Source organism: Pygocentrus nattereri, chromosome 7 (genome assembly GCF_015220715.1).
Source record: "Pygocentrus nattereri isolate fPygNat1 chromosome 7, fPygNat1.pri, whole genome shotgun sequence".
NCBI lineage: Eukaryota > Metazoa > Chordata > Actinopteri > Characiformes > Serrasalmidae > Pygocentrus > Pygocentrus nattereri.
Genome location: NC_051217.1, coordinates 10,123,181 through 10,145,171, shown reverse-complemented (window position 1 = coordinate 10,145,171; position 21,991 = coordinate 10,123,181). Strand labels below are relative to the sequence as shown.

The following is a 21,991-nucleotide window of genomic DNA, read 5'->3' as shown; positions in this document are numbered from 1 at the left end:
GGACCCTAACATTACAGCTACTGAGTGCGGATTGGTTGGTGAGCGGAGCGGCTCATCGGCAGTTCGTGCTCACTGGCTGTGTTTACATGCAAAGATTTTTGCCAATCCTATTGAATACAATCGGATTGCAGATTCAGACTGCGGTGTTTATGCTCACTCTGTTCAACAATCTGATGAAAATCTTCGTTTACGTGCCCACTACAAGTAATCCGATGCGGGATGACGCGCATGCGTAGTGTACCGCTTAGAATAAACGTTACCATGACAGCGAACATCACGTGAGGTCCAGTCGGCGTGAGATGAGTTTCCAGTTGGCGCGTTTGTGTTTTTAATGGCTTTAAAATGATGTCAAGAGGAACATGTCGTGTTCTGAGACACATAAGCTGGACGTCCGTCTCACCGCCGTCTTTTAAAGCTCAGAGTATAAACTCCGTCTCTTCTGCAGTCCAGTTTCTGCTCCGCCATGCTGAACGGTAATCGGATTCAGGCGTTTACACGGCTGTTATTCTTCTATTTAACGGATGATTTAGAGGTTTACCCACCTCGTTCAATCGGACAGAAATTGTTTTCCGATTGGCTTCAATCAGATTAGTCTATTCCGAATGAGCTGTTTACATGGACGTATTCTATTCCGATTGAGCTATTAGTCGGATTATTAACGGATTATCAGGCTGCATGTAAACGCGGCTACTGATGCTGTGAATGTAGGTGAGGTGCCAGTTTAACCTCCTGTAACTCGAGTTCAAAAGCACTTAAAATATAACATGGGTGTTAAAATGTTTTATGCTGTTCTGTGTTCAAGAAAGAAATGCATTATATTACATTCAAATGTTTAAGCATTTACAAACTATGATTTTGCTCAGATGCTCCATATTAACACATTCATTTTCGGTAGCACCCTCTAGCGTTTGAGAAACATGGAAACATTACAGAGGGGCAGTTCTCCTCACTACAAGTTGTCTGGTAATACCAGGTACCAGATTTTGCTAATGTAAAACAAAATATTAGAGTCGAGTCGAGGTAGAACCATGCAGTGGAAACTACTTTGTAGTTCTACAATATCGTCCATCTGTAGTTCGGGGGCAGTCATGGGCTGGAGGCTAGGGAACCAACCCTGTGATTGCAAGGTCACCAGTTCGATCCCCCAAGCCAACAGTACGTGACTGAAGTCTCCTTGAGCAAGCCACCTAACCCCCAGCTCCTCCCTGGGCAGTGTGGATAGGGCTGCCCACCGCTCCAGGCAAGTGTCTACTGTCTCTGACTTTACATCTACAAGGTGGGTCAACAAGGTAGGTCTGTCGGCGTGGACAGCAAGTTGACACAGTGTTTAAAAGCTCCAGCAGCACTGTTTTGTATGATCTACTCATACCAAAACAACACTCTAATATAATACCACCGCATCAGTGTTACTGCACTGCTGCGAATGATTTACCACCCAAATAATACCTGCTTTGTGGTGGTTCTGTGGAGGTCCTGATCACTGAAGAACAGGGTGAAAGGGGGCTTACAAAGTATACAGAGAAACACATCTGTAATTGTAGACCTAGAAAGTGCACCTTTATGGTAAGTGGAGACAATAAATGGATAGAAAGTGTAGATACAAGGAGATGTGCTTAATGAAGTAGCTGGTTGGTGTACAGGCTGTGTGTGTGCAATCAAATGATTGTGTCAGCAATGGGTGCACCTTAAAGTAGCCGAAAACATGTGTGGACTTTTGTAATAGTGTAATAGAACTCATAATGTCTGTCAACACTCTCTTCTTCCAACCATACTCAACAGTCAGTTTCCAAGAATGACCGCAGGCGTCACAATGGTAACGGACGCCCATTACATAATGCGCTCATAAGCCACATTTAGTGCACAACGCAGGAGATATGGGAACTGTTCCGAACATACACTAAGAAATCCTCCAGTGCTTTCCTCCTTTTTTAGCTCTTTGCAGCAAGATTGTTGATATTTGGGCCACTAGACTAGCCTGAGCCAGAGCGGTGTCCAGTTACACACTCACACATACACGCTGAGAGGGAGATCAACACACAGCAGGAGAAAGCTAGAAACAGAGAACGTGGGAGAGAAGAGAGTGTGCATGTAAGACTGATTTCCACCTACAGTTTACTTGAGCAGAGTCGTGCGAAGGGCAGCACTGTCAGACTGAGCTCCACAGCTGTCTCTGCAGAAGGAGTTCCCACTGACCCTGGGTGGAATCTGGACGTCTCCAGTCATTCTGTTTCACTATATCAGCATAAGACCACACTGCTACAAGAACAGGTACAGTAACATTGTTTGTCTTTCTATAAAATAATAAATATTGTGATATTTATGTCTGTGTCAGTTATGACTTAACAAGATCCCTGCTTGCTTATTTCCTAAGGTCCATTGAGGTTTATTTGTTGTACTATTATCTATATTAACACACTTGATTCTCAGTGGTTTATGGTAAGCATATGGTATAGTGTAGTACAGTATTCTATGGTATGTATTTGAAGGGTTTCCTTCTAAAATGCATTATAGATTATAAAATGCATTATCCTTTAAAGAATTTATTATTATATTTTCTAATATATTTATAATATATTTTCATTATATACATTATATATATTATTTGGAGTGGACTTTACACAAAAAAATCAGTGCTATGTTATGATTAATACTACCTTGTTTTACATTATATGTCAGTGTTTATTATTTTCAAAAACTTGATATATCCAAAATTGTTAATGAGAATACATAATTTTGTAATAAAACTCTTCATGTAATATTTTACACTGTATAACAGTGATAAAAAAGATACACCTTTCTGTGGTTAATTGTAAGCTGTTCTCCTGCAGACTGACTGTAATGTAAGTTTGATTTGCGCATAGCCTGCTTACTCATGGCTTCATTGATAATTAGTGACAATACATTTATAATAATATTTTCCATCAGTAGTGAACAGCTACCATTTTGTTCTGTGACGTTGCCGGCGTCAACCTTCACGCACTAACGCATGCCTCTCCAGCAGTCCTCCTGGCTATTTTCTGCTTGCTCAACTTTGCCCCAGTTGGTATGCCTCCAGTCATATGACATGGAAAAAGAAACTCAAGCATTACACTGTCACTGGTACAACCTATGAGGACAACAATACCTGACTGAGTAACCTATGACCTATAAATCAGTCATGAAGGGACTGCTCACATTAATATAAACTTGTTGGTGGCAATAACACAAAAATGTTTAAAAAGTTCAAAAGAAATATTTTCTTTGTAGATTCATGGCCATCATTTTTGGCCATTCCAAAATAAACACAGACATTTTAAACATTTAAAAGACATTTTATATATTATTATTGATGTTTGTAATGGACATTAACATAAATTTTACCTCAGCAGCACTTTCACTAAAGAGCCTTGGGGTAAAGTGTATGCACAATAAGCAAGTGAACTAAAACTAGAGACTTATTTTTTAAAATCCCAGAAGTCATTAGGCATAAAGGCCTTGAAGGCCCTGAGAGTTCCACACCGTTATGAACCTATGAAACACTCATATCACCTTTTTCTGACCTGCTGTTCTGTTCCCTCAGCGTGTGTGATGGCAGAGGCCCACCAGGCGGTGGCCTTCCAGTTCACCGTCACCCCGGAGGGCATCAAATTACAGCTGAGCCGCGAAGTGCTCAAACACATCTACCTGTCTGGAGTGACAACATGGAGAAAACGTGCCATTCAGTTCAAAGTGAGTGGACATGGTATTAGCTCCTAATAATGTGGATAAAATGGTTTACAATAATCTAAATAAAATGCATTAATAGCGTTACTAACTGGTAATAAGAACAACAACAGTAACAATATAAAATCTAATTAGGCATCTACAAGAAAAAAAGTAAAAGTATCACTTAAATGATAGAAACGTTGTAGTATATGTGAACAATACTGATATTACTACAAGACAAATATTTAAGCTATTCTATAGTAATATCATAGGATGAAAAATACTGTATTAAACACACATACCATACGGTACATCCTGCATTCTTGTAGTTGATTGAGTAACATATATTTCCTAGATTAAAACTGTAGATGTTTTCTTAATTGGACATAATGGAATGCTGTACTGGTTATATTGTACTAACAGTTTTCTGATTATTTCTGTTTCGAGTAGAATGGCATCCTCACAGAGGTCTATCCTGCAAGTCCCTCCAGCTGGTTATTCATGGTTATCGCAATAATGAGCTCAATGTATGCCAGAGTAGACCCCTCCATGGGTATGATTGACAGCATCAAGAAAGTTTTACCTGTGAGGTCTGTATATTAGTATCATAAACATAGAAACACTTTAAAGCCATAATTACCATCTTGTAAATATAGTACATTCCCACAGTTTATCAAAGATTACATTAGATTATAGGTGCCTAAATGGATAATTATGTTAGGCGCCAGCACACCAGCAAACATGCAAACAGAAATACATTAATGATAGCTTTCGTGCTATTTTTTCTGTTGACATTATGTTGTTGAATTATAAGCACAGTCTATGGCTTTGAGAATGGCTGCCCAGCCCACTTGTTTCAGTGTTATATAAAACAGATTATTTTGTTGTGAAATATAATAGTGGCTTTACCTTACATGTAATAACATACTGTTGCTGTATTTGTACTTTTTTGCCATCATTTGAACACAGACGCTGTTCTTTACATTGTGATAAACGTCATGATGAACAGACCAATAGAAACACTCCAGAAAATCCCCACTTTATAATAACTTACATTAACGCTTAAAATGTTTTTGCATTCTTTTGTAAACTTGCTATTTTAGAGCTACTTTTTTGGACAGCGACAACATGCGTTTTTTGAGTAGCCTGTAATACAACTGAATTCATCTGTTTTACATTGGAATGTCAGGTACAAATCGTTCTTATCTGGCATGATGTTGGGGATCTAAACCATAAGGTTTTTTTAGCTTAGATGAGCTTTACATCTGAGACATTTTACATGATTTCTTTCATACTGAGTCAATATTTTCTAATACCATTTCTTGATATTTGCTTCTCCGTAGTGACTACCTAACAGTTCAGACTCAGACGGTGTTGAGTGCTATCCTGTTTGCCACAGCCCTGTGGCTGTCCCTGATTCTGCTGCTGCGCTACACTCTGAAAGCTCTGCTCTCCTACCATGGTTGGATCTTTGAGCCACATGGCAAAATGAGCGCCTCCACCAAGCTCTGGATGGTAGGGTACACATAGTCAGACATAGAGGCATGGAGAGGGAGAACGACCACCGAAAGACTTTCTATTCATTGTTTGAAGCAGTTTGCAGATGCCTGATTCAGAGCATGTTTCTTGTTTTAGAGTCTAGTGAAGATGTTTTCAGGTCGTCGGCCTTTGCTCTACAGTTTTCAGGCTGCTTTACCCAGACTGCCTGTGCCCAACATTGATGACACCATCCAAAGGGTGAGAGGCTCCTCTTAGTCCAGAGATGGGGACAAGAAATAATACCTTTAGACAGTGCATTTTTAAAAGAAATCAATAGTACAGAGGTTTCTCTTTATTCCAGACATAGACAATCAACCAAGGCGTTTTTGGTTTCCAAAGTTTGCTTTAATAGTTTTGTCCTGGAGCTATGAGGCGGCTAATGTAGCTAACAAGTAATGAAAGCTTGCCTCACAAACTTGCATGCAAATTGCATTTGGAGATGATCATAATCTTGCCTCAAACTGCAAAGTTGTTAAGTAATTCCAAACTGACTTGCTTTTGGTTTCTGATGCTGTATGACAGGCTGTTATCTGTAAAAGTGAGCTATTGTTTAAAATATAGGCCACATCTGTCTTTGTATATATTACTCGTTCAGTATCTTGAGTCAGTGCGACCCCTACTGGATGATGACCAATACAAACAGATGGAAATTGTGGCCACTGAGTTCAAAAAGGACCAAGCCCCCAAACTGCAAAAATACCTTCTGGTGAAATCCTGGTGGGCCAATAATTATGTAAGTAAATCTAAAAATAGGCTTTCCCATTTTAACTAAGCTCATGTGTGTAGGTGCTTAAACTGTACTGTGTCTGTGTAAAGGTGAGCGACTGGTGGGAAGAATACATCTATCTGAAAGGACGAGGCCCTATCATGGTGAACAGCAACTTCTACACCATGGTGAGGACAACAAGGGTGACTACACCACAATTCATGCTGTTTTACTGAGGCACAAAATAGAACAACCAATCAGAACAGAGCTCATTTATCTTATATCAGTCTTAAAGGCACAGTAAGAAAAAGCCTGTTTAATAAGGAATAGAGAAGTTGGAGTACGGTCATGTACAAATTACTTGTGACTATTTTGGTACTTAAACCACACAAATGTTAGAAGTGGACCTCAAAGGAAAAAAATAGTGCAGAAAAGTGTAGGATATGGACGATAAGCAGTGAAGTGTATATTTATCTTTTTATGAAGCTGAATATATGTTTGCTGCTAAAAAGGCAAAAACAGAGTGTAGCAACTAAATGTGCAGGTTAGGAACTTCTTTTAGCCTAGACAGCTACGTTAGTAGTAGAAGTGAATGTACTTTGATTGCAGGTCATGTTGAGTTATTTACTTAATTCTCAGATTATTTGCTTTGTCTAATACCAATGCAAAGGCTTTTAAATATATTTGTTCGATTTGTTGTGGTTTTAACTGTAGATATCACAGTGAATGGTTTCAGGATATTAGCCTTGATATAACTAGTTTTGTCCATAATATTTTGGCCTTATATGAAAAAAAATAAATAAATAAAAAGCTAACAGTTTCGTCTGTCTTTCTCAGGACATGCTGTATACAATTCCCACCCACAGACAGGCAGCACGAGCAGGAAATGTGGTCCACGCCATCCTGCAGTACCGCCGTAAGCTAGAGCGAGGAGAGCATGCCCCGGTACACACAAATACCCCAAATACTGCAGCTTACATCTGAGAACAAAGACTAGAGTTTTCTGTCATTTTGCTATACATTTAAAGTGAAATCATATGATTGCATCACTGATTTTCACACTGAATTTGTTACATGTATAATCACTGTATAAGACTTTCTTTTGTTTTGTTTTTTAATGACAAAGACCAAAAAAGCTACATTTTAGAGGATGTCTTTTCTTTCCACAAAACTGTACACATACAATAATCCCAGATCATAATAAAACATCAACTCTACTACTTAAAAACATAAAAATGGTACTGAGTGAAAGTTTAGAACCAGCACTTGAGTGTGATAAAATGAGGAGCAAAATAATTAACAAAAAATTACAGTATGCTTTTGTTATTGTCACTGATACCATTATTGTTTATATTTGCCTGACTTCATTTTGTCTTCACAGATGAGAGCTCTGGGGGTGGTACCTATGTGCTCCTATCAGTATGAGAGAATGTTCAACACGACTCGGATCCCTGGCCTTGAGACAGGTAATGACCTGGATGTTTATATCTATGTACAAAAGAACTGAATGAGAAAGCTGATACAATTAGATGCTCCATTTTACAGCATAATGGCTGATCATTACTTTCCTTGTTGATATGGAAATCTGATCACTGACATAAAAAAAATAAGCAGAGTTCAAACATGGTAATTGTATACAACATAAGGACATAAGGACAACACTTCTCACCACTCTAAATGTGCAGTTGATCAGAGGTGGACTCATAATTAGTAAAATGGGCGGTATCCCAAGAACCCCCTGGTGGACAACAGTGGTGAAGGAGGCCGTCAAGCTGAAGAAAGAGGCATTTGGGACTGGATGGCCAGAAGGACTCCCATCCCATCGCAGATAGGTACCAACAGGCGAAAAAGGTGGCAGTCACAACGGTGCGCCCAAGCTGTATTCGGCAAGGGTGGAGAAACTCTGACTTCAAGTGAGGATATTGTCAGTCAGTGGAAGGAGCACTTTGAAGAACTCCTTAATCCGGGAGACATGCCTCCCTCACGGGAGTCAGGGCCAGAGGCCTCTGGCATGTCAAGCTACATTTCCTTGGTGGAGGTCACTGAGGTAGTTGAGATTCGTCCAGAGATGCTTATGGCTCTGGATGTTGTGGGGCTGATGTGGCTGACGTGCCTCTGCAAAATTGCATGGACCTCAGGAACAGTACCCTTGGACTGGCAAACCGGGGTTTTGGTCCCCATTTTTAAAAAAGGGGGACTGGAGGGTGTGTGCCAACTATTGGGGGATCACACTGCTCAGCCTCAGAAAGTCTATGCCTAGGTGCTGGAAAGGAGACTTCGACCGATAGTTGAACCTCAGATTGAGGAGGAACAATGCAGATTCTGTCCCAGCCGTGGAACAATGGACCAGCTTTTTACCCTCTCGCGGATTGTTGAGGGGGCATGGGAGTTTGCCAACCCAGTCTACATGTGTTTTGTGGATTTGGAGAAGGCTTGTGACCGTGTTCCCTGAGATATCTTGGGGAAGGTCCTCAGGGAGTATGGGGTACCGGGGCTACTACTCCGGGTCATTCGATCTCTGTGCTCCCAGAGTGAGAGCTGTGTTTGTATACTCTGCATTAAGTTGGACCCTTTCAGTATTAGTGTTGTGCTCCAGCAGGGTTGTGCCCTGTCTCCACTCCTGTTTGTGATATTTGCGGACAGGGTGTCAGGGCATAGCCAGGGTCAGGAGGGCATCATGTGTGGAGGCCGGAGCGTGGCTCTTTGCAGATGATGTTCTTTTGGCTGAATCACATGGATGCCTCCAGCGCTACCTGGAGCAGTTTGCAGCAGAGTGTGAAGCCGTTGGTATGCGGATCAGCACCTCCAAATCTGAGTCCATGGTCTTAGCCCGGAAAAGGGTGGCATGCCCACTCCAGGTAAGGGGAAAGGACTTGCCCCAGGTGGAGGAGTTTAAGTATCTCGGGGTCTTGTTCACGAGTGATGGGAAGAGGGATCGTGAGATCGGCCGCAGGCCGGGACAGGCGGCAGCAGTAATGCGGTCACTGTACCGGACTGTAGTGGTGAAGAGGGAGCTGAGCCATAAGGCAAAGCTCTCTGTTTACCAGTCGGTCTACATCCTGACCCTCACCTATGGTCATGAGCTGTGGGTAATGACCGAAAGAATGAGATCACGAATACAAGTGGCAGAAATGAGCTTTCTTCGCAGGGTGGCGGGCTACACTCTATATGATAGGGTGAGGAGCTCGGCCATCCAGGAGGAGCTCGGAGTAGGGCTGCTACTCCTCCGCATTGAGAAGAGCCAGCTGAGGTGGTTCAGGCGTCTGATTTGGATGAACCCTGGACACCTCCCGGTGGGGGTGTATCAGGCACGGCCTGGAGGGATTACATCTCCAAGTTGGCCTGGGAGTGGCTTGGGGTCCCTGGGAATGAGCTGGAGGAAGTTGCGGGGGACAGGGTCATCTGGGATTCTCTGCTACCACGACCCTACCTGGACTAAGCGGTTAACGACGATGATGATGAATTAGTAAAATGAATAATGGTAAGAGGGATGAAGACCAATAGTGCGGATCAGTTGAATGTGTAGATACAGTATAACTGAATGGTCACTGAAATAATACTCATGTAAGTTACATGGTAAAACTTTATGAACACTATGGGTCAGGGCAGTGTCTGTGGCCTTTACTGATTATATCTGGGCAAACCACTGCATGATACAGAAGCTGAGTAACTATTTTGTGTTTAGATTATATCCAACATCTGAGGAACAGGAAGCATCTTGTTGTTTACCACCAAGGACGCTTCTTTAAGGTGTGGCTGTACTACGGTGGTCGCCATCTCTTGCCTTCAGAACTGGAGCAGCAGTTTCAGCGCATCCTCAATGACACTACGGAGCCTCAGCCTGGCGAACTCAAACTGGCCTCACTCACAGCCGGGAACAGGTGAACACAATACACATAATCAATAGCCATATATATGTAATAATAATATATTTTTAATATCAACAGTCAATAGTATTGCTGTGAGCAAAAGATTCTTCTGAATCATTTTGTGTACTATTTGTCTTTTGATATTTTTGGGATATTGCACTCAATTAAACTATGCCAGCATGCAATTTTTTTCGTATTTTAACCTTCTTTGAAATTGCTAGAGTTCCCTGGGCCAAAGCAAGACAGAAATATTTCAATGATGGGGTCAACAAGATGTCTTTAGATGTCATAGAGACAGCTGCCTTTTTCCTGACCCTGGATAATGAGGTACATGGATATGACCCTGAAAGGCCAAGGACGATGGATCTCTATGCCAAATCCCTACTGCATGGAACGTGCTACGACAGGTATGGGGGAGTTTGCAGAATTGCTTTTCGTGTGTCGTTGGAGCCGAGTCATTAAGAATAGAATTACTGTAGTTGTGTAAAGAGGCACCTGCAGTCTGCTTATTGCAACACATCAAGCAAAAGAGAATATATCTTTAGATGCATAGAATGACTCATCACAATCCAATGTGCACACTCTCTTACTGTTAATCTCTCTCACTGTGCTCTTTTATCAGGTGGTTTGATAAATCTTTCAATCTAATTGTCTACAAGAATGGTAAAATAGGTGTGAATACAGAGCATTCATGGGCAGATGCCCCAATCATCGGACACATGTGGGAGGTAAGCAAGGACCGTATAACTATGAGTAATCTGATTTATTAAATAGATAATTTCATAAGGATTCTAAAAGCTGATTGGCTGAGCCATATTTGATATATGGCTCAATATGAGCCATATATCAAATATGATCAATATGATATGCTCACATATGATCACAAACATAATTTTAATTTTGTATTAATATACCAGTGTTCATAGAATAATAATTGTATTGTTTGGCATTAGTTAATGCTGGGTATCGGTACTTTTCGGTACTGATACCAATATCGTAACTTTGATATTGATTCATAAATGATACTTATACCGATGCCTTCTTTTAACTTACAGACAAAAGGTGGGTGTGGCTTAAACCTGAACTGATTGTGAATTGCTGGAAATGGGTGTATTTACTGTGCACAGACTAATCAAGAAGCATGGACATTAAGAAAATCCACACAGAATGAAATTTAGACAGCAAGTCCATTATAGTTTGGAGCAAGCATGCTTTTTTGTCTCACAGGTGCTGATATGTCTGACTTAGATATGAAATTTTGATATTTAATTTACTATTAAATATCTTTTTTTTTCAATAATCAAGAATAAGTAAATACTTTGATCAGTACCATAAAAGTATTGAAGTTCAATATCTGGCCCTAGCAGCCCTAGCCTACTAGTAACAAAATACACTACATGGCCAAAAGTTTGTGGACACCATACCTATATGAGCTTGTTGGACATCCCATTTCAAAATCATGCACATTAAAATGGAGTTTACCCCCCTTTGCTGAAGGCAGGATTGTGGAGTATGTCTATGGGAATTGGTGCCAAATTCAGTCAAAAGACCATTGCCTTCACACATTCCTCCACACAAATCTTGTGAAATCTCGCCAAACCAGGTCATGCAAAACTCGTCCTCAGACTAGCCACAAAATTGGAAGCATATAATTGTCTAAAATGTCTTTGTATGCTGTACATTATCCTTCACTGGAACTAAGGGGTCTGACTCAAACCTTGAAAAACAGCCCCAGACCATTATTCTTCCTCCACCAAACTTTTACTATTGGCACTAGGCATTCCAGTTGGTAGCCATCTCTTGGCATCCACCAAACCCTGGGCGACCAACTCTCTAAGTTCATGACACTGAGCTCTTCAGTATGACCCATTCTACTGTGAGAGTTTGCCTATGTATATTGCATGGATATGAGCTTGATTTTATACACCTGTTGGCAATGGCTGTGGCTGAAACACCTGAACTTAATGATTAAAAGGAACGGCTACATAGTTTTTACCCCTATAGTGTAAATTAGAAGTTTTGTTGCCATTATTTATTTCTTACACATCCATGTAAATTTTCACATCATGCCAAATTATATCCATTGATAGTTGACACAAATATTGTCTGTGTTACCTCCAGGACATTTTGGCTACAGATGTCTTCCATTTGGGTTACACTGAGGAAGGCCACTGCAAAGGAGACATCAATAAAGGTCTGACTTTTCCGAGTAGGCTACAGTGGGACATTCCAAAAGCGGTATGATTTACAAACTGCAGTGTTGGTGTTAAAGGAAGTGGGTTAAAAGTAATGGTTTCACTTGTACTTGCTGTAGCATATGACCCTTCTCTCTCTTCACCTCAGTGTCAGGAGATTATTGAAGGCTCTTATGCAATAGCAAAGGAGCTGGCTGACGATGTGGATTTCTATTGCTGTGTGTTTGATGAATTTGGGAAAGGCCTGATCAAGAAATCCAGAACAAGCCCTGACGCCTTCATCCAAATAGCACTACAGCTTGCTCACTTCAGGGTATGGAAAATACTCACTAACATACATATTCTTCAGTAGCCTATCTTTGTATTGTTAACAGTTACTGGTGTTTTTTCTCTGCGTTGTGTTTGGAGTAGGACAAAGGTGAATTTTGTCTCACTTATGAGTCCTCGATGACACGTATGTTCCGGGAAGGACGGACAGAGACAGTTCGTTCCTGCACCATCGAATCTACAGCTTTTGTTCGGTCCATGGAGGACGAGGCCTGTACGGTAAGAGCAGACTCTGAGGTCATGGGTGGGATTTATAGGCCTACCTGACATGGAGAACCAATATTTTATTGAGTTTAAATAAGGCAAGCCCAAATGTTTTGTTCTCAGCAGCCAAAGCACAGTTTTCATAGTGGGCAAGGGGCCAAGGAAAAGAATTGAGCACCTGAGTGATGTTTTGTTATTAAAATACTTCAAAAATATATTTGGGTAGAGAAAATGTACCCTAAAAAACACCTTAGCCTAATAATTTTGAACCTTAGTCCCTGAGCAAGTACAGAAAAGACAGTAACACTGATCAAGAAATACAAAACAGTAATGATGCATACAATAACACAAACCTATATAAAATAGAGCATGATGGGAGCTCTTGACATAATTGACAGAACGAGCAACGGCTGGCCCTGTTCCGGAGATCCGCAGAAAAACACCAGAACATGTATCGTCTGGCCATGACTGGAGCCGGCATTGACCGCCATCTCTTCTGCCTCTACATCGTTTCCAAACTACTGGACATTGAATCCCCCTTTCTCAAACAGGTATGAGCAATCAGATGTAAAACAGATTTGATATGGCATCAAACTAAAAGAGCTGAAGGCTAAACATGAATGTATGTCCACCAGGTTCTTTCAGAGCCTTGGCGTCTCTCCACGAGTCAGACTCCCCAGCATCAGCTCAACCTTGTTGATACGCAGAAATTCCCTAAATATGTAGGAGCTGGAGGAGGCTTTGGCCCTGTGAGTGGGCACTGACGACAACTATACACTCTGCTCCTCAGGCAAAACAAGACATTAACGCTTATAATTGCATGCAGTACATAAGTATCCAGTGTTCTTCAGTTACAACTACATCATATTGTAGCCTGCAGGTTCACTGTGAATTTGCTGAAGCTTTACTTTACCTGGAACTTTCACTTCATTCTGACTATTTGCTTGCAGGTTGCTGATGATGGTTATGGAGTTTCTTATAATGTTGTTGGGGAGAATCTCATCACATTCCACATCTCCAGCAAGTACTCATCCCCAGAAACGGTAAGACACACTCACACACAAACGCACAGGTCTAATGTGACATCTCTCTATGAAAACTGCCAGAGCTCCAGGGCTACCACTAAAACAGAAATGTAGCAGTTTTATATTTTGTTTACATATGATCTATATAATGCTCAGGGATGGTAAATTCATTTATTTTAACCACATGGAGAGAAAAAAGATGGCGAGTCTTAAGGACTAAGGTGAAACATACAGTTGTAACCAAAAGTTGCAACCACTGGTAAAATTACAGCTTTTGTATTCGTAAGAACTTTGTAGTTCAAGCATATCATCGGCTCCATACTTTCACTTTTAATTGGGCAGGATTTTAACATACTCACACTTTCATTTAAGTACAGTTTCTCTGTACTTAGTATTCCTAACACTGGTAATCAGCTACATCTTTTAAAAGATATTAAGCAAAAAAATTCTGCTCCTGGATCATTTCATCTGTCTCTCTGTCCACAGGACTCACATCGCTTTGGGCAGAACATCAGACAGGCCATGCTGGACATTAAAGCACTGTTCAACCAGAAGCAGAAGGCAAATTAACTACCAACAGCATAAAGTGAAGACATCACAACACACAAACCATATATGGCTGGCCAGCTGCACGGCTTAGAGCTTACAGGACAATCACAGAACATAGAGAACCTGTAAAAATCTGTACAGTTATTATATACATTTCTTTTTAATTCTGTTCAATGTAATTAATCTGTTTTAATTCACTGCTTTTTCAATGAAGAAATAACACAAACTGCAGAATATTAAGAAAAAGCTAAATTCAGGTATATTTTTAAGAAAAATCGTTAAAATTCTATAAATGTACGCAATGTAACATACTTGTAGAGAAACAGTGTACAGTGTACAATTGTAAATACTGGCTTTAATGCACTTTAAGCATGTTGATTTCCTTTGAAGGTTACTGGTTTAGATGGTTTGGGGGTGTGGAGGAATGTCCACCTAGCATATTTATGCATATTCCATTAAATTATTTGACATTTTGTTCATCTGTGTAACACAAAGCTTACAGAGGTAATTTAACTGATTTTTCAAAAAACCTACAGTCAAACCAATAAGATGTAAATAAGTCATTCAGAGGGCTAAGAGGTGAAATGCTCTTATTATGAATTATTCATAATAGTGGTAACCAAATGTCTCAAGCATTTAATGCCTTCAAGACTTACTTCATGGAAAGTTATGGCAAACAGTTACAAATATACATACAAGCTGTTTTGTGACAAAGGTTTGGCCTAAAATGTATCTTTAAAATACATGCAGTGTGTTGTAAGACAGACTCGTATTGTGTGCACTGTTGTCATCATGACCAGCGGTTCCTATATCTACCGTTGTAAAGAAATCCGAGTCAGTTCTTTAACGCTCAGAATGACTGTTTACATCTAAACAACTGAAATGTAGACATTCTGGTTTAACTGATCTGAGCCTACACTACACTACACTACACTACACTACACTACACTGCATTTATCTGGAATTGTCAGTGCCACCTATTTCTCACCGTAAGTGCTCAGAATTTTTTTATTGGTTGAAGCCTCTCAATATAATGTAACAGAGCATTAAGAGTCCTAAAACAAAAAGCAATATTTACAAATATTCTGGGTATAAATAATAAAAAAATTAATTATATGATCGAAGACTATGCTAAAACAAAGTCGGCCTTTGCTCATTCAAACCCCAAAGAGAATCTCCAGCTCTAGACAAGCACACACCATTATGGGTCCTGTCATCACATGCAAACAAAGGCACATGTTTCCCAAGAAATTAAAAAAAGATCAGATTTATTCAGGGGGCATAAAGGCATATGTCACCATTAGTGAATAAGACAGAGAAAAAGAGAGAGAAAGATGGAGAGAGATAATCATAGGGTCTTCATAGGAGAATATAAAAACTTAACTCTATCACAGAGAAGAATCTAATGAAGTCTATATGAAACCGTGAATATCATACAATATATAAACTGCATCTCAGCTGTTTACATTCTCCGACAAATATCAACAGACTGCCATTTAAGGTAGACGTGGTACACTTTAAAGAATATGTGGTCTTAATTATTATTTCAGAGGTATTACTTCTGATTAATTTAGTCTATTCAAAACCATGAAAGGGTCACTTTATTTGATTGGTTGAGGGGAATATAATACAAAATTCAAAGTAAAAAAAAAGAAAGAAAAACTTAAGTTTACTCACATCTTCTTTTCATCAGTTTGTTTTTAGCAGTGAGCTGAAGGCATCGGTTACAGTCTGAACTACTGCTAGGCTGAGCGAAGGACCAAAACATTGCGTGTTGCTACAACATATGAGCACACTAGAGATTCTTATATTAGTGAGTCTGTGTACAGGTGGAGTTTTGGGAGTCAGGGGGCACAATTCGCTTTGAAGAGGAACAGAAGATTCACAATGAATCAACAGTATCAGATTATCGTCATACTCTTCATTTACTGTAGAAGCTGCCTCACAGCTACATACTTCTGCAGCTTTTTATAACAGAAAACTATAGACACAAAAATCAAAGGTTTTTTTTTTTCTTTTTTATCATTTGTTCTTTTTTTTAAGATTTCTTTTAACTTTTGAACATGTCCATGGGGTGCCATATCTGCCATAAGGCCACAGTGGGCAGGTGGCGTGTGTATCTACTCTTGTGGTGGTGCTAGAGTAAGCTAACTGTTCAGGCCAGGAAAACTGGATCGGGTTTAGGACGTAGTTCCTGGGGTGGTGTTGACGTTCTGTGTGGCCACCTGTGGCGCGACCTCGATGATGCGGGGTTTATCGATGATGCGAGCTGTGCGGTTGCCTTTCTCTACGATGCCTATGATCCATGCCTGGTGGCCCTCGCCGTATTTGGGAGACTTGATCTCAGCACAAAAACGAGCAGCCTGCTCCCGGGGAAGACAGATCAGCAAGCCTCCTGCAAAAAATGCCAGAGAGAAAATTTGTATAACAGTGCACAGCACAAATGTTCACAAATTTATACTGCCAAACACTGTACAGTCTGCAAGTACAAGTATGTTTTATTCATTTGAATACAACGTAAGGCTGCAATTCCTCCTGTTTAATTTTCAGTTCACTATGAATTTTGGTAACTCCACAAGCAAAGTCTGCTCAAGCCTGCATCCCAAGCCACCCTACCCTACTGGAAGGTGGCAAAAAGTCTGCCTTATCCCCCTTATGAATAAATGTCAGAATTAGACAGCCTGAGCCACCTGTGGATTTCTCGTTAGCATGCGTCCTAAATCTATGTTTCTAATAGATTTAGAAACAACTAATGAATGAGCTCTGACAGGACAAACTTGGAGGAAACCACAGAAGGCATAATGACTTGACTAGTCGATTAACTGAATGCTAGTAGTTAGATCAATTGTCACAGAAATAATTGTTAATTGCATCCCAATTGCTTTTTGTTCCCAAATGTTAAGTAAAGCGTTTCAGCATCTCTTCCATAAGGAAGTACCAAGATAAATCAAAATGCCTGACTGGCAGGGAGCTCTATGTTATTCCACTGGAAAGCTGAGTCTCTCACCTGAAGTCTCAGGGCAGGTGCCATGCATGAGGCCAAACATGTTCCCACAGGCTTTGCTGACCGCAGCCATCTTAGCAAGGACAGGCAGGTTGTGAATGACAAAGGAGACCTCGCTGCGCTGCTGCCGAGCAAGATTCTGTGCATGTCCCAAAATCCCAAAGCCTGTGATGTCGGTGGCAGCGTGCGCATTGAAAGTGTGCATCAGGCCTGCCGCTAAAGACAGAGACATCAGGAGGGGGATGAGTGTGGAGATGTGTGTGTATACAGATCTGGGGCCACATGTGCCTATATTGTTATTTGTAAGTGTCAAGAACTAACCTGTTCTGTTGAGTCTGGCCATGTTCAACATGGCCTCCTGATAGGCTAGCTCCACGTCCTCTTGGGTCACCACTAACTTTATCTTGTTCCATTTCTCTGGCTGAGAGGAAGGAGGAGAGGAAAAAATAACATTTAAACCATATAATCAAAGTAAATATTAATCTGAATATGAATTAGACCACACACAATACGAGTATGTGCTATTTTATACTAGATTTGATTCATTCTATTCTTCCTCCCTCAGATTCCTGATCTAGGATTTTCTGCTGGTATCAGTCACATAGAAACAGATATTCCACTTCTATTTCAGACTTATATATGACTGCATTCAGCAGAATGTGTACAGTATACATACATTTTTATGGCATTTGTAACTATCTCCAAATAAACTTGTCATTTTTACAGAATGCTAATACAGCTAGATTTAGTCTCAAATTCTACATTTTATAAATGTGTGTATATCAATATCAGCATTAACAGACATGTACATGAAAGTATCATATATCGTCCCAGAAATCTCATGTCATTGTAAATACTGTTTAAAGGATGATGCTGATGCTGTACTTTTGGTGCTATATTGGCCCTATTCTGACCGTACTTTTATCAAAATAAAGGAGACAGACTCACGATGTCCAGCCACTGATGTACCACTACTGCCACCTGAGTTCCCAGAGGTTTGGTAAGAACCAGCACGTCCCCTGGCACCGCATTATCTGGCCTTTAGCACACAGAAGTGCACACAGTCATAGACAAACAGATTATTAAAGGAATGATGAGTGCACAAAGTACAAAAAGCAACATATGTGAGATCAACAAACATGCTTACATGATGAACTCATTTGGCTGGCACACTGTTGTGGCAACACCCCCCAGTACAATCCAGGGGTTCACAACAGTTTGACCACCAGTCACTGAGGTGCCAGCCTCTTCTGATGCATCTTTGAAACCCTGGATTATCAGCGGCATCACTTTGTCCCGCTCCTACATATACGTTAATACAAATGAAAGCATACAAATTAGAAGGCTCATTTCTCAAAGCAATTACAATTTTTCCTGTGTCAAAGTCCTCCAACTATTACGCTATATCACACAATACAGAGTGAAGAGGCTTGACCTTGTATTTATGGACAGAATTATTAGAAAAAGCTGTCATTTTCAAACATTCACTGGCATTTTTAACAGTCTCACCTTTTCTGAAAGCTTGTTACTAACACCCAACAGCATCAACAAGTTATCACACTCAGTCACTCCCATGGCATACAGGTCACTCAAGACGTTGGCACACGCAATTCTGCCCTAGAAAAGCAAATACAGGCTAAATTAATTATTCATTATAAATTAATTATATGTACTTTGCAGTTCTCAGTAGGCTAAAGGCTAAGGATGGGCAATTTATTCAAATTTGTGAGGCATTATTTGAAAACTATTTGCATACTACAGCCTCACACAAGAAGACTCCTAAGGATACACTGGCTGCATCAGATGGACGGGACTAGAGACAGCGATGCTACTCAGCATCTTACAATTACTGTGCTGTATTAACTCAGACCCAAAATACATACTAATTTAGGTGACATACAGCTTAACAATTATCTAGAAAATCTAGTCTTTAAGATAGACAAGCAAATACAAACCGTCTTGTTTTCACCTCACTTAACATTACTAGCACAGTCACATTATATCTTTTAGCTCAAAAACAGAGAGCATGTGAAGTGTTAGTAAATAAATGATATCAAATGTTTAGTTACATTATACTCTGTGAGAGTAGAGTATAAAATGAACTTGAGCTTCTTGTACATGTGCCCTTTTTTTCAATGCTTCTTATGTGCTACAGCTGCACTTTGTACTATATGCTACTCTGTGCCAAGGACTCTCGGGTGGCATGAATAAAAGCTTCTTGTGCACTGTGTGGCAGAGGGCTGTAGTAATCTTTCTCTGATTCATTCTTTGGACTATTCACTTTTTATACTTTCATGACTACATGAATATTCAAAGACACAGACATCACTACTAATAGCTGACTAAGGCTGAGTCACATGGAAGCAGTAGCAAGTTATAAAACTACAGTGTTTGTTTACATAGTGTTTCATTGAAAACGGATTAAAAACATGAATTCGCATTTCTAATTAGTAAAATCTCTGCATAAATAACATGGTACACATCCTATTAGCGTGATGCATGATGCAATGTACTGATCTTAAAACATATTTACCATCATGTATGGGTCATCCACTATAGGGTAGATGTAATCTGTGGTCTGCACTAGTGAAAGGCCACCATGTCTTAGGGGAATCACACAGGTGTCCATGCCGATGCCTGCATAACAGACAAGACTTACATTACATTTAATGGCCAAACAAACCACCCATATACATTATGATTCATCCTCACCCAAAACAAAGCAGACTGTGTAAACAAATCTAGCTTGTGTTACCACAGTGACAGAAGACAGTGACTATCCTAATATGCTTGTGAATGGATTATATAGTTACAAACCCAGTCTGGGCATAACTGCCCCAAGGAACTGCTCATCTTCCTGATAATGGTTCTCCTGCAAAGACTCTAGGAGTTTCTGAAGTACATCCTGAGGGACTTTGCAGCCGGTGCCTTTGAGCTCTGTGAACCGTGTTAGCCTGAAGCTCTTATCCAAGTCGTAACTCTCTGGGTTAAAAGCCTCCCGCACTGACATGATTTAGAAATTACCAGACCCTACACCAGTCAACACACTGTGAAAGAGAAAGAGAGATTTTTTTTTGGTTTTTTATCAAAATTGCAATTGGACAAAGTACAATTTTCAAACTGGCAGAAGTTGACCATTTTATTTGTATCCTTCTACATCCTTTTATGAGTGAGAACATTTAACACAGAACTCTGAACACTGGTCTTAATTCCTGGATATACTTATAGACATACATATGTGTGTGTATTATCAATCTACACACATACGTGTGTGTGTGTAATATATATATATATATATATATATATATATATATATATATATATATATATAAAAATAAATATATATATATATATATATATATATATATATATATATATATATATATATATATATATATATATATAAATAAATAAATAAATAAATACACACACACTTTTCACAGCAGCATTTTTAAAAAAAGAAAATGTACAAGTTTAAATGCAAGAATATATCATATTCTATCATATATATCATGTAAGCTCGCTTTAGAGGAGTAACTCAGGTCAGTCATCCTCCCCTTTAAAACGGCGCGCGCAGTTCGCGCTCTTCAGTCACTGGGTTCTAAACTCCCAGCTGGTTTAACGCCATTACATTTTATACATAAAGCCACGCAGGCTTAACCGCAGCCTTCAGCGAGGACCAAAAACAAACGTATCGATTCGCTTCACTACGTGCACAATGACAGAACGTGAGTGCAGGTTAAGCGCTGAAAGTGGCTGAACTGCAGCATCCTGCTGAGGCTAGGCCTGAGTTACCCAGCGTTACCGTCTCCCACAGCTCTGTGGACCATCTAGGTTACGGCTCCACGAAAACAGCTGTAAAAAGTTACTAACGGTATGCAGAGGAGTCCTTCAACTTCGGCACCGCACATTTACAGCCACGTTGCGGCGCATAAGTGAGCTGATGCGGGGTAAAAAATAAAAAGTTTAAGAGTGGGCGGTGTTGGTTATGTAGCTGCAGCTGTTTGCAAGCCACTGCTCAGCCAGTCTGTCCAAACGCGTTAAGTCTGCTAACGTTATACTGCAGCAGGAATAGCGCTCTCTGCTACGCGAAGCTGAACTCGGACTCTTATTAGACTTTCCCCGTTCCACCTTAAATGGCGCAGCAGTTCCATTCTGGCGCCTGAAGCGCGCCAGGGGCCAGAATGGAACTGCTGCACCATTTAAGGTGGAACGGGAAAATTCGGACAAGAAGCTGGCGAATAGAAAACCAACTTTTGAGTCTCTACTAAACCACACCTCGCACATGCACAAACACGAGATGTGGAACATGCGCTTCGCCGCTGAGAGAGGGAAATGTGTTCGTTTTTGTGCAGGCCAGTTGAAGTGTTTATAAAATGTCGGCGGTGGAAAAAATTAACCCTTTCAGCGCCCCGCGCCATGAGAGGTGTGCTGCAACTACTCATAAAAAAACAGCACAAAGACACCACTGTGCACCTTTGGCGCTCACTCGGCCCGCTAAGACTTATAAAGCCGCGGGTAAAGGAGCTCTCGTCGTACTTTAAGCACTGTGGCACAGTTGTATTCCCGCACCATTTCCCCTTTAACTGAGCAGCTCTCCTTCTCCTTACCGGTTTCGCTTTAGCGGCGCCTCCCGATACAAGCAAAGCCACAGGCCCACAATCCACAGCGAGCGCCCCGGCCGCCCTCACAGAGCGCCTGACTGAAACACAGAACCGCGCACCGCGCGTTTCTCTCCGGATGACAGGAAGATCCAGGCGCGGGGAGCCAGGTTCAGCACAGAAGCAGAAATGCACCTTTTTAAAAGTGGGTTTAAGCAGGGGGTCGGTGGCACGGAGGCTGATTTGCCAACAAATGGTGTCGATCACAAAGGGTCCTGATTTGGCGCT

At 40.6% G+C, this 21,991-nt stretch overlaps 2 protein-coding genes across 3 annotated transcripts; one reads left to right on the top strand and one right to left on the bottom strand.

Moving 5' to 3' along the window:
- Positions 1-1,877: 1,877 nt before the first annotated feature.
- Positions 1,878-14,858, top strand: cpt1b (carnitine palmitoyltransferase 1B (muscle)). Its single transcript, XM_017720548.2, has 19 exons — positions 1,878-2,268; positions 3,560-3,708; positions 4,135-4,274; positions 5,028-5,199; positions 5,320-5,421; positions 5,819-5,956; positions 6,040-6,117; positions 6,767-6,874; positions 7,311-7,395; positions 9,615-9,810; positions 10,020-10,205; positions 10,421-10,526; positions 11,920-12,036; positions 12,142-12,306; positions 12,405-12,539; positions 12,923-13,075; positions 13,160-13,273; positions 13,475-13,567; positions 14,036-14,858. The coding sequence occupies exons 2-19, from the start codon at positions 3,568-3,570 to the stop codon at positions 14,117-14,119; spliced, it is 2,313 nt and encodes a 770-aa protein (XP_017576037.1). The 5' UTR covers positions 1,878-2,268; positions 3,560-3,567; the 3' UTR covers positions 14,120-14,858.
- Positions 14,859-15,349: 491 nt separating this feature from the next.
- On the bottom strand, positions 15,350-21,991 carry sephs1 (selenophosphate synthetase 1). Of its 2 annotated transcripts, none has more exons than XM_017720664.2 (9): positions 21,713-21,991; positions 19,920-20,149; positions 19,636-19,739; positions 18,612-18,719; positions 18,250-18,404; positions 18,051-18,141; positions 17,424-17,523; positions 17,106-17,318; positions 15,350-16,493 (listed from the first exon to the last, which is right to left on the bottom strand). In XM_017720664.2, the coding sequence occupies exons 2-9, from the start codon at positions 20,110-20,112 to the stop codon at positions 16,279-16,281; spliced, it is 1,179 nt and encodes a 392-aa protein (XP_017576153.1). In that variant the 5' UTR covers positions 20,113-20,149; positions 21,713-21,991; the 3' UTR covers positions 15,350-16,278. The 2 variants fall into 2 exon arrangements, with proteins under 2 accessions (XP_017576153.1, XP_017576234.1); XM_017720745.2 differs by lacking the exon at positions 21,713-21,991 and adding an exon at positions 20,976-21,247.